This window comes from Brachionichthys hirsutus, chromosome 17 (genome assembly GCF_040956055.1).
Source record: "Brachionichthys hirsutus isolate HB-005 chromosome 17, CSIRO-AGI_Bhir_v1, whole genome shotgun sequence".
Taxonomy (NCBI): domain Eukaryota; kingdom Metazoa; phylum Chordata; class Actinopteri; order Lophiiformes; family Brachionichthyidae; genus Brachionichthys; species Brachionichthys hirsutus.
In genome coordinates, this window is record NC_090913.1 from 4,849,477 (window position 1) to 4,877,388 (window position 27,912).

At 41.4% G+C, this 27,912-nt stretch overlaps 3 protein-coding genes and 2 non-coding genes across 5 annotated transcripts; 3 read left to right on the top strand and 2 right to left on the bottom strand.

Moving 5' to 3' along the window:
• Window positions 1–1,574: 1,574 nt before the first annotated feature.
• Window positions 1,575–6,976, top strand: hand2 (heart and neural crest derivatives expressed 2). Its single transcript, XM_068751339.1, has 2 exons — window positions 1,575–2,198; window positions 6,860–6,976. Exons 1-2 carry the CDS (start codon window positions 1,590–1,592, stop codon window positions 6,974–6,976), a joined length of 726 nt encoding a protein of 241 aa, XP_068607440.1. The 5' UTR covers window positions 1,575–1,589.
• Window positions 6,977–10,350: 3,374 nt separating this feature from the next.
• trnak-uuu (transfer RNA lysine (anticodon UUU)) lies at window positions 10,351–10,423 on the bottom strand. The gene has a single exon. It is a non-coding gene; the product is annotated as a tRNA-Lys (tRNA).
• A 211-nt stretch (window positions 10,424–10,634) lies between these two features.
• Window positions 10,635–10,707, bottom strand: trnat-ugu (transfer RNA threonine (anticodon UGU)). Its single transcript has one exon. It is a non-coding gene; the product is annotated as a tRNA-Thr (tRNA).
• A 187-nt stretch (window positions 10,708–10,894) lies between these two features.
• asb5b (ankyrin repeat and SOCS box containing 5b) lies at window positions 10,895–15,900 on the top strand. The gene is made up of 7 exons (XM_068750843.1): window positions 10,895–11,091; window positions 12,888–12,967; window positions 13,365–13,472; window positions 13,564–13,717; window positions 14,359–14,493; window positions 14,777–14,968; window positions 15,089–15,900. Exons 1-7 carry the CDS (start codon window positions 10,971–10,973, stop codon window positions 15,214–15,216), a joined length of 918 nt encoding a protein of 305 aa, XP_068606944.1. The 5' UTR covers window positions 10,895–10,970; the 3' UTR covers window positions 15,217–15,900.
• A 967-nt stretch (window positions 15,901–16,867) lies between these two features.
• On the top strand, window positions 16,868–27,682 carry galnt7 (UDP-N-acetyl-alpha-D-galactosamine: polypeptide N-acetylgalactosaminyltransferase 7). The gene is made up of 15 exons (XM_068751143.1): window positions 16,868–16,990; window positions 18,108–18,219; window positions 18,975–19,293; window positions 19,939–20,105; window positions 20,795–20,925; window positions 21,041–21,120; window positions 22,745–22,927; window positions 24,330–24,447; window positions 24,553–24,675; window positions 26,092–26,207; window positions 26,435–26,537; window positions 26,692–26,790; window positions 27,018–27,146; window positions 27,328–27,358; window positions 27,567–27,682. The coding sequence occupies exons 1-15, from the start codon at window positions 16,868–16,870 to the stop codon at window positions 27,671–27,673; spliced, it is 1,941 nt and encodes a 646-aa protein (XP_068607244.1). The 3' UTR covers window positions 27,674–27,682.
• Window positions 27,683–27,912: the final 230 nt, after the last annotated feature.

Consider the following 27,912-nt stretch of genomic DNA (forward strand, 5'->3'; position numbering starts at 1 on the left):
GTGGAATGGGGGGGAACAGCCCGAGTCTGTTCTCGCATGAGGATGGGGGGGGGGGGGGGGGAGCTGATATTTTCATTGACAACAAACAACCAAAAACGTCAAACATCAAAGCAGATAGATCAAAGATACATCAAAGGACCAGAGCTTATAGGTAATGTGAACGCAACACGGTTCTTTGGAGCCAGTGGGGTGTAGGATCGTGAGCTTGATCAAAGGAGCTTCAAGTCGGTTTTGATGGCTGATGGGCATCCGGCCAGTTAACAGAATGTCGTGTTCCTTTGCCTGGATATACATTACGAGAGCCGCCTAGATAAGCTTGGGTGTGTGTTGTCAATTAACATACACTATGGGAACGTGGTTTGCATGTCTCCCCACATCTTGTTTGGACGGTGATCGGGGTGGGTGGGGTTGAGTTCTGTCTGTCTGGGGGGCTAAGTGAGGCGTGGGAGGTGGGTGACGGGTTGAGAACATGATGGGAGTTGATCTTCATTCTCTGGGGGGGGTCTTGGTCCGGTTGTGATAACTTCAGGAGGTTATACCTTCTAAAGGACTCACAGTTGACTAAGACACCCAAAGAATGATGATCACCTCCTATTCGGGGGTCTTTTATCGGTCCGCTTCGCCGTTCAAGGTCATTATCTAAAGCTCCTGCTACTCCCAACGGGGGTTGGGTGTTGTCCGGTCAATGAGGGGGTGGGATGGAGGGTCACCCGGACGTACCCACCAATGTAAGCCATACAGCTGAGTCCAATCCTGGACGTGTTTTCTAGTAAAACTTAATTATTAATTTTCAAACGTCAATTTCTTTGTGTTCAGTTTAATTCCTACAAGATATTTACAACAAAATGATATTTCTCAAATCCATTCAAATAGTACTTTATGAAACATTTTACGCTGCGCGATACTACACGGCATCATGATCGGCTATTTGTAGTCCATGCGGGATGTCTTGTCTCCCACGTCATTTTAAATGCTTGACATCAGAACACGATAAACTCCATCTAAACTTGCCTCCACCAAAGTCTTGCGCGTGAGTGCGCGCCACCGGGCCTACTTTTTCTCAAAGAGAAGTCAGCACGCGGAAGGATTTCTCCCATTGCTTCACAGTCAAGATTGGTCGCAAGATGACCTCTAAGCCCGCCCCGCTCTCTCTCTCTCTCTCTCCCTCTCTCTCCCTCCCTCTCTCTCTCTGATATGTCTGTGTGCGTATGGATGTGTCTTTCTTTATGTGTGCGTCTATGCGCGTCTCATCCAGGCAAGCCGCCTACACCGCAGCTCACTAACGACGCAGTGCTGGATCAACCTTCCCCAGCCTGCAGCCTGCGGCGTCCTGACTGACAGAGAATACAAAGAGGAGAAAGGAGGAAACATGCGCGATGATTCTCCAAATTAAGATGAAGGAACGTTACGCGCGGCGCTAACCTGAGGAAGAAACTCCACTCCAGACCGGGACGCGTCCGAATCGAGCCATTTGTTGCACCGACTCGAGATGCGGACACCTCTTTTCAGCCATTAAACAACAAGGCCGTGTGTGTACGCGCGCGTGTGTGTGAGTCAGTGTGGGCGCGCGCGGGCACGCGTGTGCCAGTATGAGCCTCGTCTCGGGCTTCCCTCACCACCCGGTCATGCACCACCACGACAGCCACTACTACTCCTTACGCGCGGCGGCGGCGGCTGGTCGCTGTCACGAGGACGCCGGCGCGCCTCCGTACTTTACGAGCTGGCTGATCAACCACGGAGACATGTCTCCCACAGAACACAGCCTGGCGCACAGCTACAGCCCAGAGTACCATGGCAACAGCGGCAGCAGGTCAGCCGGCGCGTTGGACCACCACCACCATCATTACGCAGCCGGCAGCTTGGCCTCGGGCGCTGGCGTCATGTCGGTGAACGGAGCCGCGGTCAGCGCGCACCAACACGCACATCCTCGGACCGTGAAGCGCAGACCCACGGCGAACCGCAAGGAGAGGCGGCGGACCCAGAGCATCAACTCGGCCTTCGCGGACCTGAGAGAGTGCATCCCGAACGTCCCGGCGGACACGAAGCTGTCCAAGATCAAGACGCTTCGGTTGGCCACCAGCTACATCTCGTACCTCATGGACATCCTGGACAAGGACAGCCAGCACGGGGACGCGCAGGCCTTCAAGGCCGACCTGAAAAAAACGGAGGCGCGAGAGGAGCGGAGGAAGCGAGAGGCGGTAAGAAATTACGCACGCTCGTTTGTCCTCGACTCAAACTGAAACAACGCGCGTAAAATGAACCTGACGAGAGCCGAACTATTCTCTCTATAGCTGAGTTATATTCCCATATTTATTAATAGTTTAATGTTATAGATCAATTATGCTGCCGGGCGTTAATACATGTCATTCACGCTCACGTATATAGTCTTTATTTCAAAATGTATTAATCCATATCTAATTTAAAAATCTTTTTTTTTTAGCATATAAATAAAATGTGGACCAATTCAAACCTTTGTAAAAACATTTAATTCAAACCAGTTTTGCAGAAATGTAATTTGAAGGCGATTCTGCTGTGCGAGCCAAAGTTTGAAGAATGTCTGAGTGCTGCGAAAATATTAAACACAAGAAAGGAATATGCCGCTTATAGCCGATGTATCAATGCAGATATGCATGTACAATATGCATGTGTGTGGAAACTTTCACGCCATTTGTTTTTTACTGACCATCTTTGTCTTGACATTTACAGACAGCGGGAGCGGCAGATGCAAACTAACTGCGTTACACGGACACAATCAACCCCAGGGTTAAATATGTGCTATACTTGATACAAATATTTCTTTACAATAAATAACATTTAATGTTTTCCTCACTTCGAAAGACATTTACTAATAAGATACTGATATGATGCAGTTCTGGTCTGCGCCGAGCCAGAAAGACGATGTGAATAATAAAAATAATTATTATTATTATAGCCGGCATTTGAAAATAAATTACGAAATAGAAATGGAAAGTAGTTTTTCCTCTTTTTACATGTTCAATTTATTTTCACATCATGCAAACAATCGCATGTCCATTAAGAACAGTATATAGGACGTTCCATCCGAGCGCCTTGCGGGCGATGCGTTGTAATCATAGTTAATATAAAAACAAACACAAAATATATTCTAAGAGTTTTTACTAATTTTATATAATTATCGTGAACTAAAATAACTATTTTATTCACCTAAAATACTAAAACATAAATAGTCCATATGAGCATGATCATAAACAGTTGAGCAGGAAGATCAGTTGCCTTTTCAGACAGCTCGGAGCCATGCAGGCGGGTACAAGTATCATTTATCACCCTTGCATTGATTTAGCAATGCTTTCTTTGTAGTATGGTTTTAGCCAAACAGCCCACTCTATGGTCCATATTGATCCCAGCTCTGGATGTGCGCCTGTTTCGCTACATTTTTACCAGGTTCAATATTTTCTAAATGCAGAGGGAACATTTGTGGAGAAACAAACAATAGTGTCCAGAGCAGATCAGAACAGGGTAGAGAATAAAAGCACTGAATAATGATTTATTTTCCTTTCCAGCTCGCAGCTTGTAGGAAGGGGGGGGGGCGGGGGGGGGGGGGGGGGGGTTAATAGATGCCAGAAAGGATGTTTTTCTCCCTTTAAAAATTCGTGTCAGCTCCAGAATTTGATTCAGACCCATGCCATTGTTCATTCTCTCTCTCTCTCTCTCTCTCTCTCTCCATTCTCTGACACACACACACACACACACACACACACACGTACACACACTAAGAAGGTTCCTGGTTCGAATCCTATCCGTGCGGAGTTTGCATGTTCCCCCCGTGTCCGTTTTCTCCGGGTCCCTCCCACCTCCAGAAACAACAGATTACTGTGTGCGTGCGTGATTGTTTGTGTCTGTGCGGCCCCGCGACGCGCTGGCCACGCGCCTTCTGATTGGCTCCAGCAGCTCCCGTCACCCGCAAAGCGGAAACGCGGCTGTGTGGATCAGACAAATGGATGGATTCATCATTATATACAATATATATATATATATATATCTGAGCTTTAATTTGCATTTATTTAAGGAAAAAATATCAAACTGAAGTCTCAAAATCCTGAAAGGTCAAGTGTATATTAAAAATATGATACACGTGAAGCTGGTTTTGTTGGGGAGGGCATGCCAACATTTCTGTCGCTGATAATGCAACAATCTGGTTCAGCTTTGTTTAGTTTGTCATAATCCAAAAATGAACATTTACAAAGTCATCACTGAAGGCGGGGACGCAGCTTTATGCAAAACGGTTTGGTTTTGTACAAAGCTGGTTTTTATTTTTGATAATTGTGTCTCATTTTTTGATACCTTTTTTGATCATTTGTGCATTTTTTTACATTTAGCTTTAATATTTTCCAGTTTATTGCAGTACAGCAGGTAACTTTACGAAGGAACATTACGGTCTTTAATTGGAATGGTGCAAAGATTTAGATGTAAAATAATTTGCATTTTGTGACGTATGCATACGGAAATAAATTCACAATTTTTTACTTGATTTCATTGTCAAATGTCAACTTTAAGTGATGCAGTATATTTGCTGTATTTGTTCTGCCCTGTTTTCAGCAGCCTGACTGCAATCGTTCTATTCTGAGTGGTCTGCAGACAAATATAGAAAAATAATTTAAGGAACCAATTATTCATTATTCTGCATGAAACCAAATGGCTTTTTCTAATTTTCTCTAAGAGCATGTGAAATTCTAAACGTTTGTTTTATATGATACATTAATTATTATTATTTTTAAATATCTTCAATTCAAAAGCCTAAATGTCAATTGTTATTATTTTGCTACATAATTACGTTTAATGACAATAAACGAGTAGTATTAACGAGGTTAATGCCAAAACAATTAGCTAGTAAGTATGAATATATCGTTTTAAGAACTCAAATATGCTGTGGCTTCAGGAGATTGGCGAACATTGGGTGAGAAACACATGCGTGAAGGCAGCAGCGGGATTAATACATTAAATCTGCGCTTTTGTCGCATGTAATCGTTCTTAATACACTTTAAAGCCTGAACCATGAAATAATTGCCAGACAGTTTTTTTTTTGGTAAAGTAAGGTATTAATAGAACCTTCTGGAAAATTTGTCCGAAAAAAAAGACAACACAATTTTGTATAAATGTGCTTTCATTTGTATATTTTTTGGCTAAATTAGAAATTTTTCGCATGGACAAAGCACATGCGTGTGTCTCACTATATACAGTAGGTTTCCGGGAAAAACAAAAATCAAATTTATGATGTAGAAAACTCAATATCTCGAAAGGCCAAGTGTATCAAATAGGACACACTGGTATCACTGGTAAAAGTACCTTTTATAATTATAGTTTGTGTAGTTGTATCCATGGCTTTTTATGGGTCAGAAGCCCTTAAATAATAATAATAATAATAATAATATGGGGTTTTTAATAGTTTTTCTGTCTAAGCCAGAGCATCACATTTTACAAATACGAGCAAGACGATGACGGACTCATCAAGTTGAGACCGATGGAAGCGCCAAGACGCCATTTGTTATTAAAAAATAAAACCAACTAGCCTAATAGTAACTAAATACCAAAACCTGGTCTAAAAAAATTATGAAAATAAAATAAAACTCCACAGTGAACGAAATATATTCCGCAGACAATTGAGTATTTGACGCATGGCCCGTTTAAGACCTGAACCCGAGTTCAAATATTAAAAATTGTTTCTTTTCGCCTCGTACTTGACAAGTGGGTTCAGTTATTGGCCCCAAATGCAAGTAGATCATTGTTTTAGAATTTATATTCTAGACAGAAGGGCGACATTGTCTTCTCGTTCACGAACTTTGAACCTCGGAAAAATTAGGATTCCATGAAGACTCGTGCAAATCCCTCATCTTTTAGCTGGAATAAAGAGGCGTAATAATATATATCTAAAACAAATAGTTTGTAGTTTCCTTGCAATTTTCAAGGATTCAACATTGGTGTAATACAGTTTGATTCGATATTTATATTTAATACACAAAGTTCATTGTCACAGTGTTTTTGACATTCCGGTTTGCACGCACCAAAATAATAACCACAACAAGAACAAAACAACAACACCAACAATCACAAACATAATCGTTATTATTATTATTTCAGTAGTAGCATTCTAATAATGGATTTTTTTCATATTAAAAAATGAGAATTGATTTATGAAAATAGTTTCAGTTCAATGAATTTCTACTGCAAAACCAGAGGCAGGCGGGAGGCCGCAGTAAAATGTGGTGAGGGTTAAAGAATTTGTCCACCCATAAGAGGGTCAATTTTTTTGCCCCTGCTCCTAAAGTGCAGGTGGTGACGTGTGTGCATGTGTGTGTGCGTGTGTGTGTGTGTGTGTGTGTGTGTGTGTGTGAAGCATTTTGAGTGGTTAGTGAGGTTATTAAAAGTCTTATGTAAACACAGTTCATTTACCAATTCTATTTAAATCTACTTTGGGGTGTGTCAGGAAATGTGAATTATTTAAGCTGGGCTAAGTAGATCATTATACAATACACAAAAAACACACGAGTTCAATGCATTATATGCTATCTATTTTTTTTTTGCCTTCCTTTGAATGTGAATATTAAGTGTTGCAAAACCTCTTTTTTTGCACATTCTGAAATTGTGTTACAAAACTTCAAGATTCAAGATTCAAGATTCAAGATACTTTATTGTCATTATGCGAACATAATAAAATCGTGAGAAGGCCCACGGCTTAAGGCACACATCATAACATAATCAAATCAAAAACTTAATTCTCTCTTCATCTTAATTGAAAATGAAACAACACTTGAAAACAGTTGCTAAGATGCGCACGCCAGAATCACTGGGCATGATTTAAACAATAAATGTCCTGTGTCTGCAGGTGGAGATCCCCAAGACAACCTCATCATCCCTATCTTCCTCATCGGTAGCTGATAAGAAAAGTAAAGGCCGGACGGGATGGCCTCAACATGTCTGGGCCCTGGAACTCAAACATTAGTGCTGTTCTATCGCGCCTCTGCAGAGAGAAAGATGGGATCATACTGATGTGAACCCATAACTCCATCACTGTCTGTGTGAATGTGGGCTGTTAAATTATTATACGAGGATGAAAACTGTTGCTTGTGGAGCTCCGTTCACGTTGCTAGAGAGTCAGATACGAACAAAATGACACGTTTGGTGTTATTTTGCTTCCAGGCTTGTTTCAACTGAGAGGAAAAAAGCTGAAGATTTATAAATCCTTGTTACCAGAGTCACCAGCTAAATGACGTTTTGCTGTTTTGTCCTGCAGTTTCATTCTGTATTGACCATGAACCACGATTTCCTTCTTAAGGCTGACCTCTATTAAAAAAAAAAAAAAGAAAAAAGAAAATTATATATATAATTTTATGTCAGTATCCAAGTCAGGCTTATTTAAAATACAATAAGTATTTACTGGATTGAACTCTCACAGTAGGCAGCTCTTCGATTTTTTTCTGACAGACCTTTATTTGATTCTCAAAGGAGTGCACACACACACACACACACACACACACACACACACAAACACGCACACACAGTTTCACAGGAGACGCGCTGTTGTACGCTCTGATTTATTTAATGGAATATATTTAAGTGCAATGTGACCGAAACAGCCATTCTGATGACTTACTTAGTGTTACCTGACGTTTCGCTCTCGCTGTCTCTTTTTCAATTTTGGATTCATGTGATGACGTCACGGTGACGCAGAAGCATTCATGTTTTGTGTGACATTGTCCTGCGATTGTAAGAAATGCTTATAATAAATCAGCGACTGGCAGGGATTGAGTTGATTTCTTGCGTGTTTCTTGCGTGTTTCTTGCGTGTTTCTTGCGTGTTTCTTGCGTGTCTCTTGCGTGTTTCTTGCGTGTTTCTTGCGTGTTTCTTGCGTGTCTCTTGCGTGTTTCTTGCGTGTCTCTTGCGCGTTTCCGTCCATCCTTTCTCCTGTTTATGAGACGATCGGCCGCTTTTTCCGCTTTTGCGGGTCACGCGGCGAGAGGTGCGCCTCACAGAGACATGACAGCCACTCACGCACGCACGCGCATGCACTATGGACCATTTTAGAGTAAATAACGCACCGATTGCACGTTTTTGGAGGTGCGGAAACCGGTGAACATTCCTGTCTTTTCCTCAGAGCCACTGGAGGTAAAATGTTATTTCTCGTGATTATATTAGCAAAATGTTCTAAAAGTTTGTGTAATTAATTTCAGAATCATTATTTTAATGAACGTGTAGTCTCTAGTTTCTTTATTAGAAAGTTAAGATTAAAAAAAAATGTATATTGAATATATCAAGAGTATATTGAATAGACTGACTAAAAAAAACACTTATTTGATAATTTTTTTTCATAATAATTGCAGCCATTTGATGATGACTTAAGTATTTAATTGTATTTTCAGTTTCATGAATTTTTAATTATCAACCTGATATATATATTCATTGAAAAAAGAGAAGTTCTGCTTCCTCTGCACTGGCACCATCATAAAGCCAACCAGTCATCCCAACTTCAGTGGTTATAGTAGAGAGAACCACCGATGGAAGAGAGGATGCAGGGAAATCCTGAGAAAACAGAAACATCAGGAAAATGTCCCTTCTAGACATGAAGATTTCAACGGATCTCCAACTATCCACATACAACACTCCTGCAGACATATTCTGGGTCTTTTAACAAAATTAACAAACCACTGGAAAGAAATTCTGAAAAAAAAAGATCTTATTTTTACAGTGGAAAAAGCCCAAAACAAATATCACAGAGTTGGAAAATTCTGGAGTACTAAAAAACAACCGCAGTTGTAATTAAAGCTACAGAAAGTCAACTGTCATATTTTATTGAGAGTCTTCATGCTTAATCCAAGAAATTATGTTGACCCAGACAACCAATTTGGACAAGCTATTATTATTTATGAACAATCTGGAAGAGATTCTCTATAGACCTCGAATTTACCTAGGCAAGAACACGGACTGAAAAAAAAAGAAATGCCTCGGATCACCATTACTTTCTCAAGAGGGCATAAGTCAAGAAGGGAAGTGAGGACAGGAGTGGGAAAACGCCGCAAAGATAAAAGCAGGCTGACGGATGAGAAAAAAAGAGTTGTTGTTCAAACTTTCCCCAGAGTCAGCCGAAAAGTGCGGAAAGGCTTTCACGAGCAGGACTACAAGTACAAACAGTGGTGGAAAGAACCAATCAGAGACCTGTAGAGACAGGCCTGTGTGAACTTCCTATCCGTATAGGATGCTGATGAAGGTCACTTGAAATGTAGGGTAGACTCAGACACAAAAAAAAACATCAACCATCTGATAGGCCGAGGTTACTGAGTGGAAAGATAACCTTAAATCTGAACAGTGTGGGCGGAGAGAACCCCCCCCCCCCCCCAAAGAACAAAGAGGCCACATGAGATTGTCTGTTATGGCCTGAAGGAGATTGTCAAAGTGTGCGTGAATGTCAAAGTTCTTTTTCCAAAGGTCGAGGAGGAATTGAAGAGGTCAGACCAAATGAAACTTCTCACCAGACACAGAGAGGGAGGACTTAATCCACAGAGGGTGAACGTGTTTTGAAGTCTTGTTTTGTTATGGGAGAGATTAGCACATCCTAATCCCGGCTGGTTGTGGACGCACCAAACCGCCGTTCGGTCCGTGGCACCAGCACCACCTGTTGGTCAAAGTCAGTCACTGCGATAAAACACAACCTTTGAAATGCAACATTCTTTATTAAAATAAATAAATACATTTACACAGAAAAAAACTTACTAACACTTCCTGGTCAGAATCTCCTTAACCTCCTGAGCCACGAACTCTTGCATGGCATGCCATTTTACTTTATATTGGCTATTTGGGACCTGATGAGTGTAAAACTATTATTATTATTATCAAGATATTATATAAAGTATTATTAATATAATATGATTTAGTCATTATGTAGGTACTGAGAAAAATGATGACAACATTAAGAGCATTAATGTTGACTTTTATTTTGCTTCGGGGTTCAACGGCAACCGATTTAGTTCTGGTTTGGGTCAGTCTGATGTCACAATGACACGTAAACAAGCACAACTCAGTTGCTTTCGACTTGATAGGGAAAGCTTGGAAACATTCTATCAAATAAATATATTCATCATCATCATCATCAAAGCAGACTGGAGGTTGGTGCCGTGTTCTCAAACACCTGGTCATGCAGCTACGATATATGACCACCAGGAGGCTCCAAACCCCTACAAATATTTTGCAGAAATTCTAACAGGCTCAATTCTCTCTTTGTAATATTAGCAAAGTGTATTTTGTTCTAAACGTTTTTCAGTTACTTTCGATTTTATTGGATGTTTTAATGTATTTAAATACATTTTGTGCAGAAAAAACTACCGCCCGAACAGGGACTTGAACCCTGGACCCTCAGATTAAAAGTCTGATGCTCTACCGACTGAGCTATCCGGGCTCTGAGAAAGACACTATCGTGTTGCTTTACTAGAATTAGAACTGACTAGCCTCCATTTTACGGAACGTATTTGTTCTTCCAAAATATAATGGAATGTGTCAAAATAACACATTAACAGATGCTCGCAACGTATGCGCGCATCAATTCATAAACTGCTGCATCACAAGTTGTTTCTAACAAGTAGACGTAGCAATTGATAGAAAAAAAAACAAGGCCCCAGCGAGATTTGAACTCGCGACCCCTGGTTTACAAGACCAGTGCTCTAACCCCTGAGCTATGGAGCCCTACAAGTAGGCGAAGCCTTGAAGTCACCTATGACTGGTAAATGGGAAGGACGGGGGGCGGAGCTTAGAAGTGGTGGCGATGAAGATGCTTGAAGGACATCGTCTCCCCTACGTGGCTCCCCACGTGACCGTGTCACGTGCGTGAGCACAAAAACAACAACACCGAATCTGTTCAACCAATCAGATTGCCGCAGTTCCTCTCAGCCCTGCCACACGCGCTTTGCTGCAGTAAATGGTTATCGATCGGTCAGCGCGCGTGGATCATGACAGAGATTCTGTTCGATGCTCCGAAAAAGTCCCTGAAGAGAAGCGCTAAGCGCGAATCAGCAGCCGAGGACGTCCCGGAAAGGAAGAAGGCCTGCTGGGGTATTCTGACCAGTCAAGGTCGGTACACTGCTGCGTTGTAATTAAAAGAACAGACAGATTATTATGCTGCTAAAAATGAAGTAACGTTAAATTAAATTGTGTTTATGGGCGCATACGCACTTTGATCTTTGATGCTGAACCTGTGAACTCATGACACCTTCATTCTGCCTTAAAGGTCCCATATTATAAAAAACTCACTTTTCTACACTATTATGGTGATTTTGGGTCAAAAACAGCTAAATAAAACCATCCAGAATCAGAAATATGCACGAGGGCGAAAAGAAAAACGAATACATTCTGTAAATACAGCAGAATGTAAATGATCGGACTGCATCTGTTGGAATGCAATTTCCCTCTGGGATTAATAAAGTTTTCTGATTCAAGTCAAACAATTTACTTTATAAAGCTACTTTTGTTATTTGTTAATATTTTTGATCTGCAACAATAACGTAATCAATTTAAATGAAAATACCTCAAACTGAGGCTTTTCTTTGCAATTTTTCGGTGAAATCATAAAAAGGGATAAATTAGATTCAAAAAGCGACAATAAATAGCAGAAATGTTTGCAGCAGGGGAGGAGACGAAATTCACGACCACAAAATCTCTCATGCCATCCAGTGGGGGCCCTGGAGCAGAAAAGATTCCAGAGAGCCAGAGGCTTTAAATGTTTCATGTTTCTCTTGGTAGCTACTAACCGTGTCAGAGACAGTCACTTATACAGCTGATGCTGCTTCCAGTTAGCTAGTAAGCCCGCTGCTTGCTGTTTTTAACATTTGCAGTCTCTTACCAGGGCAGAGGGTGAGCAGATTTATTTATTTTTTATCACCAATTGATTTAATATGTCATATTGCTACCAGTGGCTGGATGTCCCATGGGGCGATGGAGACATTGGTAAGTTGTAGATAAGATCATGTGTGTTTATGTAATACTGAGCACTGAGTTGAAGATTCTGCTGCATCAGCTGAGAAAGACTCCACGACCGCTAAATATAACCACAGCAACCTGAACACCTGCTGCAGATCCTGGAGCACATGTTCCTCCTGTTCGAGCACAATCCTACCCCTGCAGGAAACAGGCAGCACATTTTGAAAGCTGCTTTACAGCTGTTTAAACTTTGTAGACTCAACATACACCACAAAAAAAATAATTGTCACTTACCTTTAATAGCATTAAAAAAAATTAGAAAAGCACTCGGGGTGCAGACCTCCGCCAAGCAGCTCATTCCCCTCGTTATTGGATTTCCACCGTCCACATGGTGATCCGGATCATCGTCAACAGGTTCTAAATTGTTCTTGGCATCTCTATACACCAACAATGAAATATAAAAGTGAATCAGAGTTGATTGTATTTGTAACAGATTTTTGAGTCCGTAAATGTGGTTTTCAATGTTAAAATTAAATGTGTTTTACTGACTCCATTCTGGATCTGGAAATATTGAGGAACACATTTTGGAGCTTCATTGACTGCAATGTTACAGAAAATTACAAACTGATCCAGAATCCAGAATCTCTTCTGGATCATCACTGAAACATCAAGATCCGTCCAGAACTTTTCGAGTTATCTTGCTAACGGACGGACGGATGGACAAACATCCTTACTTCTCTCAACATATTTGTATTTTTACACACTTCCAGAACATGCAGTGCACAGATGTCAGTTCTTGAATTCCGTTTAATGCATCAAGGAGAGTTAAGTAAACTAAGACAACCCTTGGAGAATGAAATCTGTTCAATATTTAACATTGTGTCTCTACCAGTGAGCGTCATAAACACAGTGCAGCTCAGAACCATCTCCCCTGGTGTGTGTGTCTTCAGGGTCGTGGGCAGACCGCTCCCCTTTACATGAAGCAGCTTCCCAGGGTCGACTGCTTGTCCTGCACACCCTGCTGGCCCAGGTAATGCCTTCCATCGACACACACACACACACTTTTACAGAGTGACATGTTGATTTGCTTATCATTCGGTTTTAGCATTATTAGCTAACCATATTCTGTATAATATTTTCACGAGACGTAAAAATGTTCAGAACATAATAAAATAGGGACCTGATTCATGAGACCTGATTGATTTTGTGCTTCCTAAAGTATCTTCTTCATTCTGCATGCAAATGATATTGAAAGACTAAATCCACAAACGTGAATTTTATTGTTCAAAAATATGAGAAATACACAATGATATATAATAATATTTACCACAATAAATTAACTGTACCTTAAATACAGGTCTGAAAGGCTAATTCAAACAAGGTCTCTTAAACGCTGAAGTCATAATGTTGTTTGCTGTCGATTGTAGGGATATCACACTAACATTGTCACCATCGATCATGTGACCCCCCTCCATGAAGCCTGCCTGTCAGGACATGTAGCCTGTGTCCGAGCACTAATAAATGCTGGAGCAAATGTAAGTATTCTTTTTTTTGGGGGGGGGTGTCCAACCAAAGATGTGTTAGCTCTGCTCTGCTCGTATTCATGATACGCGCATGTGTCTTTAGGTGAACGCTGCGACCATCGATGGTGCTACTCCTCTGTACAACTGTTGCACGTCTGGGAGCGTCGGTTGCATAGAGCTGCTGCTGCAGCATGGAGCACTCGCACACATGCCGCTCGCACACTTCCCATCAGCTTTGCACGAAGCCTGCAAGAGAGGTAAATAGAAGAAGAAGAAATCTTTATTCTATAGTCATTGAAACCATTTATCATGCAGTGTTTCAATCGCCATTGTATATGACTCTAGTTGTGAAGAATATAAAGAGCACGAAGGCAGAGTAGAGGACAACGTGGTAGGAAGGCGGGAGAATAAGAGTGGCGTTCAGTCACGTTTCAATCGCTATAGCACCAAATTGTGCTTGCGAATGTGCAGTTGACTATTTTTTTTTTTAATTAGCTGATGAATGATTCTCTCCCACATGCCCAACACGTCCACCAGGATTCATTACGATCTGTCAAGTAGTTTTTGTGTAATCCTGCTAAGATACAAAACAGACCAACAACTTGGCACGCGTGAAGGTATTAACAGTGAACATTCAATCAGTCCAACTTTATTCATATAGCACCCGCCAAACAAACAGCCAGATGATCTGAGGGAAAACTTCCTTGTCCATAAACCACAAGCATTTCTGATATAGTTTAATGTGATGCCTTGTAGGTATTTTTATACATTTTTTATAAATGTATTTATAAATAAATAAAAATAATTTTAAAAACATTATGCAAACTAACAGGCAACCCATGCGGAGTCTATGTTTGTCACAGAATTTTTAATTGTGTGTGTGTGTGTGTGTGTGTAGGCAATAGCCAGTGTGTAGAGTCCCTGCTGTCTCATGGAGCAGATCCAGACTATGAAGTGTCCCACTTGGGCTCCCCTCTGTACATGAGCTGTCTACACAAACACACGACCTGCTCAGAGATTCTACTACGCAGAGGTGTGTCTTATTTCCTGAATCTTTTCACCATTACAGCTTGAATCACGTCTGTCCTGATTCAACTCTCAAATTTATGAAGTATTTTCAGGAGTGTGGGGGTGGGGGTGGTTCAATAGTTCAATGGTTACATTGGAAGATAAGACCCCAGACATGGGATCTACATGGCGGTGGTGTTGATGGTTGAGCACAGAAGGTGGTTGATCTTGTGTTGACCAGGACACGATGTCCTCTGTTCTATTTTTTCCTGTCCTCTTCTTTTCCTTTGTGCTTACGTTCCCTATAGGAGCCCGCGTTAATGCAGGCAGAGGAGGTGACAGTCCTTTACACGCCGCTGTCAGGCAGGACAGCGCTGATCAGGTGTCACTCTTACTCGACTACGGCGCTGACGCCAACATCAGAGACAGCAACGGTCAGAGAGCTATGGAATTAGCCCGTCCTGGTGGAGACTTGCATCAGATGCTAATGACCTTTGAAGGTGCTACAACATCCTCTTCTGTCGTTTTTTTAATACTGACACTCTGAACCATGTAAAAAAAAAATGTTGAGCGGTTTGTCATCACGAGTAAGACGAGGTCTTTCTATTTGTCTTTTTTAGTTTCTCCACGGAGTCTCTGCCAGTTGTGCCGGATCCAGATCAGGAATCTAATTGGTCGAGCCAGACTGAAGCTCCTCCCAATCCTTCCTCTGCCTTCCATGCTCATTAACTATTTGGAGTATGCGTAGGATGACACGCACTATATGCAATACAACAACAGTGAATTCAAGCAGCCATTTGTCTAATAAATGTAGGTACACCATGCCTTCTTGTTATCCACTTTCAATTTTTAACATATCACTATGGTTTACATTTTATGGTTGAGTTTATCCACTTCACCAATATTAAGATTTCACACTATATTCATAGTATTATTGTGTTGATGCCATTGGCTTGACCTTTTCCTTTGTGTTCATTAAGTCATATTTTTTTCCTTGAAAGATGATTGTCTTACTGAAATTAACAGCTGATAGAGATTTTGAATACATTTTATTGATTAAGCACGATGTCTTTTGTGAATATTGGAATATATTTTCCATTGGTAAAGTCCTTTCAAGCGTATGTATGTTTATGTAAATACCAATAAATGATGACATGATGACGATTTACCTTCACCAAAGCAGTTCTGCAGGATTACTGCACTCAAAAAGTAAGGAATATATTTTAATGACATTTTTGGGGAGAGATATGATAGGGTGGTTTGACCCAAGAGACAATCTATTGTATTTTGTCCTTAATAAATTGTGATATTTAGAAATGCCATAATGACCAAACATCTCTTGCGACTTTCATAGCATTTCATGAACTTGTTTAGGTGAGCCTACATGGAAATCACCAAATTGACCCCATTTGCTCTGATGACACAATATGATACAGAACAGTGGTAAGTGCTGTTGCCTCACAGCAAGGAGGTCGCGGGTTCGAATCCGACTTGTGGCCTTTCTGTGAGGAGTTTGCATGTTCTCTGCGTGGGTTCTCTCCGGGTTCTCCGGCTTCCTCCCACCACCAAAAACATGCAGCTTAGGTGGATTGGTGACACTAAATGGCCCGTAGGTCTGTGTGTTGGTGGTTTGTCCAGGGTGTGCCCCGTCTCTCGCCCATTGACTGCTGAGATAGGCTCCAGCTTGGCCCGCAACCCGATAACAGACGAAGCTGTTGGAAAATGAATGAATGAATATTAGGTGGCAGTGAGAGATTAGAAACCTCCACCTCCTATATCGCGACCATCGTAATGTGATAAACTGGGCAACGAAATATAGGCCGTTCCTAGAATTTATCCTTCTTTTTGATAGTTATTATTGAAAAACCGTAGTTCGCTCATGATGGTTTTCTTCCAGATCTGGTTTTTGGAGATGTTGCTGAATTTTCCATGTGTCCTATAAATAAATGGAAACATCCATTATAACCAGATCTGGAATATTACCTACATCACACTCTGATGTGCATGTCGTTGGTTTTATCTGAGGAATTTATCGCCTATCTTGTGACGAGGAAGAACTCCTTCGATCGACATTCCGGATCTGGATGATGAACCAGATCAGCACCAGAATCCACTGGATTCCACGTGTGCGTGTCCGCTTGACGGAGCTGCACAGTGTCAGCGGCAGCAGGTCCGGGTGACGGACTGTCAACAAGGAGCCGGGGATAACCAGAAACGAGCATTGCTCGCTGCCTTGGTGGAGCACGGATTATATATTCCTTTTACAGAAGTTTACTTTATACCCTCCTCTTCCAACTTCGGTGGCTAACTGGTCGTTAGCCCCTTTCCGGACGCCGTAGTAGCGGCTAACGTAGCTTAGCTTTTTCGGCAGCCCGGCTACCTGCGGAGAGCCTCCCAAGATGAGATTGAAAGTGGGATTTATTCTCCGAAGTCTGCTCGTCATCGGGACGTTCCTTGGTTTGGTGGTGCTCTGGTCGTCCCTGTCGCCAAAGCCCGACGATGAAAGCCCTTTCGGGAAACGTGTGAGTTGAGAGCATGTAAACCGGTCAGAGAAATCTAAACGCTAACCCACCTCAGTGCTACTGCTAGCATAACTCTAACCCAGCTAAATACATAATTAATTAAATTGTGTTATAAGGTTCTGGAAGATTTCTGACGATGACAGAACAATCGTATTTAAAGATATGCGTGTATTCATATGTAAAACAACAACATGATAAACGTGAAAGTCTTTCATTTATCTGTTTGGATAGCTTTACAACCTATAATTGTCCTTTAGATCGATTAGTAATTAGCTCCTCCGTCCTTATTGATACGTTGTAAAAATATAAAACAGAATCCTGACTCTATAATAGCATTAATTCTCAGGGTTTGATTAACATCATATTCCTAAACCGGTCAGATTATTTTCCGGATACACATCCGCGTTGTGACGTCATTTAGTCAACCCGGAACTATGTCAGCACCTGAGCAGCATCTGAAGGATGTTGCATAACCTTACATAACCTTTTAGTTCCTGTTTGCCTATTTCATCAATTGAAAATAGTTTGCCGATCTTCCTCTTTGGCTTTGTGGTTTGTTTTTTTTGCAACAGTATTCCATTTTTTAGGTTTCCATATGTATGCATTATTTTTACGTTTATTACAGTCAATTCGATGAGGAATTAAAGTTTTGCGTAATCCTGCAAACAAAAAAGCAGCAGCAGAGATCTGGGGCTGTTCTATATATAGTTTACGTAATAGGGCATGCTTATTTTAGTTTATTTTTTTGACTTGATTTGGGTCCATAACCCAAGTTCAGAATATATAACCTTAATTGCTATGGAAACCACTCATTTCCTGGCATCCTCGTGTTACTTATTAAGCAGCCCCCACAATGTCCTTGATGAGGCTAATCGTGTGCTCAGCTGCTACAGCCATTTATCAGGTGTGAATAATCTTTTCAATTGATGCGTGTAGCTGCTTTGTATTCAACCAAACGTGTTGTGTCCCGTTGCTGACTGTAAGTCATTCCAAAATAATAGCTTCCTTATTTATCAGTCCCTTCGTTGCAAAACTAAATGCAATCACTGTGTTATTATGTAATATAACACTGCATCTATGTAATACACGATACCTTCTGCTGTTTCCCTCCAAACAGGATGACACTTTGCTGCCCAAAGGAGACCTAGCGAATCAGTTTAAGCCTGTTGTGCCATGGCCACATGTGGAGGGGGTGGAAGTTGACCTGAACGCTGTCAGGCTCAAACACGGTTAGTTTTCTTTCTTGGAACTATCATATCACCCTGCTCTGATGTTATCCAGAAGAAGAAGAAAAAAGACTCAGGTTTTTAGTGACTTCAGGAATCAAAAGTACAGATGTGAAGATGGGCAATGTTTGGCCACTCCCACGAAGCCAAAACATCCCAGATACAGACGTTGCTCTCGTACATTAATATTAGCAATGGTGGTTGCTGGGTGATTAGCAAAAGTATAGGTCAGCATCAAATTGGCTTGCGCCTAGCTTTGCTGCCGAAGAGGCTGACAGATTAGTGTGAACATTTGTTGCATCTTTGGCAGTTATTTTCTATATGACTGAATTTGTCACTACGATGGATATCTGTTGGTGCCGTTGCATAGACAAATAGAAAGTCATGACAATATGGTTAGGGCTTGAGTTTGCGCATCATTGCAATGTTTCCGTTCAGAGCTTTCTGAAACTCTGCCATCTTTCGGCAACGTGACGCGATAAAAACGTGTTTCCATAGCAAGGATTTTTTTTTAGAATTGGTTTGACCTTTGTCCAATCTAATAACTGATACTGTAGGAGAGTAGATAAAGACCTAGAGAACATCCAGACAACAAGGTGCGGTTGAGATGTTGTGTGTGTGTATATATATATATATATATATATATACTTCATGATACTCAGTACAATATTTATTTGTATAACTTTATTTCACAAAAACATTTATTTAAGAAGGTAAAGCAGAGTTTTATCATGTCACGTTTTAACTTTCCTTTCTAGGAGCAGCCAGGCACCCTCAGAACCCTGATCAGCAGCCGAACCAGAATCAAGTGATCCAGCAGCAATATTCGACATTCAAACCTCACACTCACGATTACACTCACCCCGTGCTGAAGAAAGGCATCCTGGGAAACTTTGAGTCCAAAGCACCTGAGCCTCCGGGGGTCCCGGGCGGTCCTGGAGAGGAAGCTAAGCCCTTTGTCCTGGGCCCAGAATACAAAGATGCCATCCAGGCTTCCATAAAAGAGTTTGGGTTCAACATGGTTGCGAGTGACATGATATCACTGGACAGATCCATCAGTGATATTCGTCATGAGGAGTGAGTTCACACAGTTTGTCACCTAAATTATTTTCTATCATTTATTTCACCAGATACCAGCGTGAGATTCTCGTTGTTGTATCCCTTCGAACATTTTGCAGATAAATCCTAAAGACGTATTTGAATCGCATGATTGCAACAGTTTAATCATCTAACATTTCAGGGGGGGGGGCAAGTCCCCACTTGAAAATGAGCAGTAGGGGAATTGGGAAAGGGCCTAAAAGCAGCCATGAGAGTGGGATCAGTACGTCTCGTTGCCAAACCACCTGATGATTCACCTGTTGTTAAGCAAACAAGCTCAAGGAACCCACGAGGGTGTAACGCAGACACACCCCACCAAACACCACAAAAAGAAGCAGATCCTTCTCAGTGTTCTTTGTGAGTGCTCGGCTCATGTATTTTAAAACGTAGAGCATTTTAATTTCTCTGTAATTGCCACATAATAGCTTGTTGCATTTTGTTCATTTCTACATTTTGTTATTATTACTATAAATAATAACAAAATATTTATTTTGTTATTATTATCATCATCAGTAAAAAAACATCTTTCTGTGGACCTCCCCCCCCCCCCCCCCTCCGTTTTCACGAAGCGGACACATTTCTGAGCGAAGGGACTCACTTTTTAATGCTGTCCTTCCTCTCCAGGTGTAAGTTCTGGCATTATGATGACAGACTGCTGACCTCCAGCGTGGTGATCGTCTTCCACAATGAAGGCTGGTCGACACTGATGCGAACCGTCCAAAGCGTCATCAAGAGGACTCCCAGACTATACTTGGCAGAGATAGTCATGATCGATGATTTCAGCAACAAAGGTGGGCTTTCGTTTCTTACATATTGGCCGGGGGTGAAGTATTGTAGCTGCCAGGGAACTCTAGCCCGGTTCCCTGGCAGCTCCATCCTCAGCATCCTTCTACCGATATAGTCCCTGTCTCTCCTCTGGACATGTCCAAACCATCAAAGTCTGGTCTCTTTGACCTTGTCTCCAAAACGTCTAACCTTCACTGTCCCTCTTATTGTCTCATTTTTAATCCTATCCAATCTGGTCACTCCCAAGGAGAACCTCAGCATCTTCATCTCCGCCCCTTCTAGCTCCGCCTCCTGTCTTTTCCTCAGAGCCGCTGTCTCTAAGCCGTCCATCATGGCTGTCCTCACCACTCACTGTCTTGTCCGCCATTCCCTTCATCCTCGCTGACTCTCTCCTATCACAGAGCACACCTGATACTTTCGTCCACCCGTTCCAGCCTGCCTGCACACGATTCTTCACTTCCTTTCCACATTCTCTCCATCACTCTGCACTGTTGACCCTAGTTACCTGAAGTCCTCTACCTTCTTTGCTTTTCTAGAGCAGACCTCCACTTCTCTAAATTCTCCTCTACCTGCTCCCATGCCAGACAAGCACATCCGCTGTTGAAAAAACTCGCCTCATCTATGTGTGGTATTGAAAAGGGATACCTCAAAAATAAGAAATATTTAATAATAATATGTGTTTGTATGTGTGTAGTTCATCTGAAGGAGCGCTTGGAGAACTATATCAAGCAATGGAATGGTCTGGTTAAACTCTTCAGAAATGACAAGAGAGAAGGACTGATCCAGGCCAGGAGTATCGGAGCCCACAAGGCCACTAAAGGACAGGTATCCCATGATGCCTCTGGCAGCAAATCTCGCGCTGAGCCACATTACACCATGTTTTGTTCAGGGTAGTCTTTGTTGCACAGAGAGGTTTACGAGGATGACATTTCTTTTCTAGGTACTGATCTACCTGGATGCTCATTGTGAGGTTGGAGTCAACTGGTACCCTCCTCTGATTGCACCGATTTCTAAAGACAGGTAACACACATGCAGGAGCAAATAGCAGAAACTTTGAGAAACAGAAGCAGATGTTGCTTGTAGACTGGAAATGCTCAGAGAACATTTATCATAATATAATTTATTCTTAGTGCAACTGTCTTTTTCTCTCTTTTTTTAATGTTTATTTCTTTTGTTGTGAGATTATGGTGCAAATATTGGCAGAATGTTAAGTCACAGATTTATGCTACATTTCTATCCAGTTTATTTCTATGTATATTGAGGACTGGAAAGTAAACACTTTTAATACATTTTGACTGCACATGCTGACTTTTTTTTTATATCCATTTAATATAAATAGCTTATAAATTACTTCCTCCATGACTATTGCTATAGTCATTAGACAGCAAAGTATAAGCTAAGCTATCTGTACCCCACACTATTTTTTTAACTCTTATTTTATAAATTAATTTTTTTTTTAAACCCAAAAATCAAAACAAGTGATTTACATAAACAATGCTTTAGTACACCGGAACAGGTTTGACTACCTTCAAGATTCTGCACCACAGATGCAGTAAAGAGCTGCACGATCTTTTATCAAAACTGACATTGCGACATTTATGTGAGATATATTGCTATACAAACAAAATGATGTGTGGATACAGTTCATTTTAACATTTTAATACTTTTAAAGGCTACTACCTTCTGCACAGCTGGTTCCTTTCTGCTGCTTTTGACACCAGTGTGGTGATCAAGGCGATGATAAATGGTGCAGCGGTGTTTGGGGAAAAAAGCAGCCTGCTTCTTAATATCCGTGCACGCAAAGTTATTTGTAACAGTTGTGTTAATTACATATAATCGTCCATTCCTAACCGTGTTAAAATGCTCATTCTACAAAGTGGACGACAAAGAAGCTTTAATATGTGGGAAACAAAAGCCATGCCAGTTTCATTTTTGTATGAAGTAGCATAAAGGTCGTAATTTGATGGATGGATTTGAGTTAACTGGCATTGCCGATCATTGCATGTCTGTCATGCATGGGATAACTTGCACAATCGGTGGCTGCCAAAAAACTTTTTTGCCCCACTGTATGATTATGATTCAAGACAAACGTCTGAGCTCAGCATATCAAAAGTGATGTCAAATAAACAAATAAACCGGCCATTGAAAGGACTTCTCATGACCTTCAGGCCTGTATTTGTGTGTTGTGTATGTGTTTAGGACGGTATGTACTGTTCCGCTGATTGACTATATAGATGGTAATGAGTACGGTATGGAGCCCCAGCAGGGGGGTGATGAGGACGGCCTGGCGAGAGGAGCGTGGGATTGGAGCCTGCTCTGGAAGAGAGTGCCACTTAGCCAGAGAGAGAAAGCTCAGAGGAAACATACCACCCAGCCCTACCGGTACACACACACGCACGCACAAGTAGCCAGCATGCTAACTCGCATTATTGTTCTGTTTGTGTCTCCATTTCCCCATCCCTTCATCCCACCTGTCCATCCTGGAATGTGTTTCGCGCTGTCTCCGTCTCCGTCACCCTTCCCTATGTCTGTGTGTTCACTGCTATTTCCATCTGTGTTTGCTTGTTTTATTTTCCTGCATGTGTGCCACCCCGCCATATCCTCCCCTTTCGTGTGTCTTGTGTTCATCCTACCCCACTGTCAGAACAGTGTGCACGGTGCCTCTGATCGATTCCATCCATGGCCAGAAGTACAACATCGAGCCCCAGGGTGGAGGAGATGAGGATGGCTTCGCTAGGGGAGCCTGGGATTGGAGCATGCTCTGGAAGAGAGTTCCTTTGGGGGACAGAGAGAAAAAACTTCGAAAAACGCGTACAGAGCCATATAGGTACAGAAAAGTACTGCCTTCAGGGTAAACGCTAGACATCCCAACTAACTGGGACAAATGCGAGTGATTTTCCAGAGAAAGCATCTCATCTCAGCGCAACTGTCTTCATTAGCCTATAAAGCAGAAGGATTCGGAGCGGCATGTCTGTGTGCCAAAAGCTGATCGTCAGCAATAACTTCACGTAATTACATTTGGAAAAACTTCATTATTGATTCTTGCTGCTGCATATCGTAACTAACCAATTCAGTTTGTTTTTGAATAGCTGACCACTGCCCAGCCCTCAGACTTGCCTTTCAGGTTTTATTCTATTTGGGTTAAGAGGTGTTTCATCGCAATCTCTTGTGAGTCTTGTCTTTTTGTTTTTTTTTTTGACTTTACAACTTCTACCTTTTGTAATACGATGTTTTGGGTGAAGTTTTGGTGATTTGGTAATTCAGCGACTTACCAATTTACCAATTCAGCAAATCACTTTCTGTTTTCCCGCGAATCAAATCTTTATTTTTAGCCTAGTTGAACTAAGCAAAGTTGAGCCTTGACAACATTGAAGTATTTCCTCCAGTGAGAAATACCTGGCTCCTGAACTAAATCTGGTGTGAGTGATGAAGTGTTTGTGTGGCACCTCTGGTGTGAATCGGGTTCAGAATTGGACACCTTCTCCCCCACCCTATCATTGTGTGTTTCTTTAATTTTTCTTGCCTTTGCTTTCACTAATTTCTCCTTTTTTTTTTTTTTTTTTTGCACAGATGTTTTTCTCCATCAGTCTGATATCATGCTTTGTGGTTCTCCCTGTTGTGAATAATACAACTGTTAACTGTAGAGTGCTTTTTACATTTACGGTCATGCAAATCCCACATTTAAGACAGAACAAATGTGTTTTAACTTGCATCTCAAAAAAGTAGATGATGAATAATTTGATTTTCGTGGATACCAGGGAAACGGCAGCATGCAATTGTGCAATTTCTGACACGTGGCCAGATATTTAGCTTAAAACCTTTACAAATTAAACTAGCATGAACAGAAGAAACAAGAATTCTAATTTGAGTGAACTAGAACAGGAGCATAAGCTCCTGACAACATGGCCCCTGGGATCATTCGGGCACTCAAACACATTTTGACAAATGCAGAATTTAAATTAGAAACTGGCTCTCCTCAATTGGGCTTTATTAGGTTATGCATTTGGTGAAATAATAAATAATGAGGAATTTATTTATTACACAATTAGCTGAGCAGCAAATATGTGACGATTTACCACAGAATCAGGTGTAAATATTGATTAATATGTAGAACTACTTAAATATTGGAGCTAATAGTTTCCTCTTTGACGTGCAGAATAATGTTGAACAGCACCTGTTTCACTATTTTCCTGTATGTGGATGTGTGTCATTGTCTTCTGTTTTTATAGGTCTCCTGCCATGGCAGGTGGTCTCTTTGCCATAGAGAGAGACTTCTTCTTTGAGTTAGGCTTGTATGACCCAGGATTGCAGATATGGGGAGGAGAGAATTTTGAAATATCATACAAGGTAGACACACAGTCCTACTTGCGTGTAGTGAGGATGAATATCATCACACATTTTTTAAAATGTGGTATTTGTGACTTTATATTTTTTAATATTTCTGTTATGTAGATCTGGCAGTGTGGTGGCCAGCTACTCTTTGTACCATGTTCTCGTGTCGGACATATCTACAGACTTCAAGGATGGCAAGGCAACCCTCCACCAGCGCATGTTGGATCATCTCCCACGCTGAAGGTAGATTGACTTGAGTATAAATCCAAGAGACAATTGCATAAAACTTTGTAGAGTCATGAATGCACAAACATGCTAAGACATAACTAAATATTTATAAAAGTCAAATGTTATGTATAAGCTTCAGAATCATTGCCATTCAAGTTAATGTTAAAAAAAAGACAATGTGGCATGAAGTTATTTTTTGCGTAGACTAGTTTCTTCCTCTCTAAAAACACTGAATCAAATCTCAAAATATTTGAATTGTTTGTGCCTAATATGTTTGACTTACTTCCACAAATTGGATTTGTGAACGCGAATAGTACTCACCATCCTGTCTCCATATTTGGTGCTTTTTCTTACTTAATAGGCCTTGAGTACTGTTGTAGTCACTTGGAGGTATAAGTACAACTATTAAATGTAAAGTTGCACACATTAACATGAGATAGATATTCTCCTAATCATGTTATACAGGTGGTCCTTACTTAACGACGCGGCAAAGACCCCCGTGGCTAAAAGATTTCATCGTCAAAAACGAAACCCCGTTGACCGAAAACTTGGCTGACATTTTGTGCGGTCAATTTTTTTGCATTTGCATAAGTATAGGCCATTTATACTGTACATATTGATCCTGATTTATATACTGTGTATATATCAGGATCAAAGGTGCTATTCGAGTTACGACTGAGATCGGTTCTGACCACATGGTCGTAACTCAGAATGGATTTAAGTACAAAATGTACTTGAAGGATAGATTTTACTGTACCTCAGCGGTCTTCAACCTTTTTCCTGCCGGGCAATTTTTCTGCAGACGGTGGTGCAGGAAATAAAAAAAATAAAAAAAAGAGGAATGTAAATATGACCACTAAACCTTATGTCATGCACTTGTAAAAACTATCCATCCACCCATTCTCACGGGAGTTGCTGGAGTCTATCTGGAGAAAGGCGGGGCACACAAACAGACAGACAACCGCTCACGCACACTCTCATACACTACGGGCAATTTGGAGTAATCAATTCGCTTAAATTGAATGCTTTTGGAAGCGGGAGGAAACCGGAGAACATACAAACGCTGCACAGATGGGATTCAAACCCGAAGCTAGTGGTAGTGGTTGGCTGTGTTAGGTGCGTCGCCCCACAACTTGCAAAACCTATTAAACAAGTATTACACCAATATCTACTCACGCACATTTGTTGAAGTTGCCTCAATAATTGCTTCCGTAACAATATGTACGTTTCTCACTCACCCGCTGCCAGTGCATTCTCCTCGTAACAGCGATTTATTTTCGCTAAACTCGTACTTTTGAAATTTCGGAAATGCCCGTCGTAATTCTGAGTCGTCGTTAAAATGAGTGCGTAGTTCAGTGAGGACCGCCTGTAGTTCCAAATGCAAAACTATAACTTCACAAGAAGCCTAAATGTGTTTTGTTTTCTGGGCAGAACTATGTTCGTGTGGTGGAGGTGTGGTGGGATGAATATAAGGACTATTTTTATGCCAGTCGTCCTGAGACTCTCGCGCTAGCATATGGAGACATCAGTGGACTTAAGCGCTTCAGGTGAAACATACATTCTTTGTTTATTTCTAATAGATACTGAGGTTCTTCTGCCTGTTTTGCGTGATCACACTTTGAATGGTTGTGTGTATATATATATATATATATATATATAATATAAAATAAAATGATTTCCTTGTGCTTTTGGAATGTATTACGTTCACAGTAAAGTGTTGTCTCACTGCTTGTTAATGAATTATTTGCTGTTTGTTGGCTGGACATTTTGCCAGGGAGGAATATCGATGCAAGAGCTTCAAGTGGTTCATGGAGGAAATAGCATATGACATTGAGACACACTATCCCCTGCCTCCTAAAAATGTGGACTGGGGGGAGGTAGGTGATTGCTCTCCCTCACACACACACACACACACACACACACACACACACAGCATATTCATTTGCTGTTTGTTTCATGGATGTGATGTCTTTTTTTAACTTTTATTTTGTGCCATAATGTTTGTGCGTGCACATTTGTATACCTTCCTAGATTCGGGGCTTTGAGACGAGTTACTGCATCGACAGTATGGGACACACCAATGGAGGCAATGTGGAAACGGGACCTTGCCACAGGATGGGGGGCAATCAGGTATTGAGACACTTGTTATGTTGCTTTGATTCCTGTAGCTCTTATTTTGGCTTGGGCCGGACTCTGAGAATAGATACGCGGTCGGCCCGTGGGACGATGAGCCCATGTCGGCCACCAGCTCGGGGCCGAGCTCGGTCAAGGAACGAATTATACTCCTATGTCAAGGTATTACTGTACTTTACAGTAAGACAGAGAGGGTGTGTGTGTTTGTGTGTGTGTGTGCGTAGTTGTTCCGTATTAATGAGGCCAACCAGCTGATGCAGTATGACCAGTGCTTGACCAGTGGAAGTGATAACTCGGCTGTCATCATTACACACTGTGATCACAACCAGAACACTGAATGGAAATATTTCAAGGTGAGACACTGACTCCCTCTGCTGATCAATACAGCAATACCGCACAGTTTTCATATTTGCCCATGCTTGGTTCACTAATGTGCAAACAGGAAATGATGCGTCTGAGACAGACTAGATGGGGAAAAGGTTTATAATGAACAAAAATTCAGATCATTCGTATTTCCCTCTCTGCCTATTGCAGGATCTCCATCGTTTCCATCACGTGCCAACAGGTAAATAAATATATGTTATTCTCAACCGGGACCATTATAGTGGTGCTAGTAGGAGGACAGCAAAGCCATTGTCTTCAATGTTGTCACGTGAAACCTGTTGCCAAGTAGATTTACACTGGTCAGTTACTGGGATGAATGCGGGGGGACTCAAAATGGAATGACCGACACCAGTAGTAGGAGTTAATGGTCATTTGTATTTTTCTACCAGGAAAATGTCTGGACCGCTCTGACTTGCTACACAAAGTATTCATATCGGACTGTGACACCAGCAAAACCACTCAGAAATGGGAGATGAACAACATTGTGGCTGTATGAAGATGACTGGACCCTCAGTGTGAGGACGTACGCGCTGACTAACACAAAAATACATCCATCCACAACGCTTAACAACTACAAAAAAGACTTGGTATTAGCCAACATTTGCCTTTTGGTTCGTATCGTCTTGCATTACACAGACACACAAACACTCCAGACAGTTGGTGTGAAGGACCCCAGAAGGCGCTGAACTGGAAACAGTCGGGGCTCCGTCTCCGTCCTCCATTGGTTTAAAAACG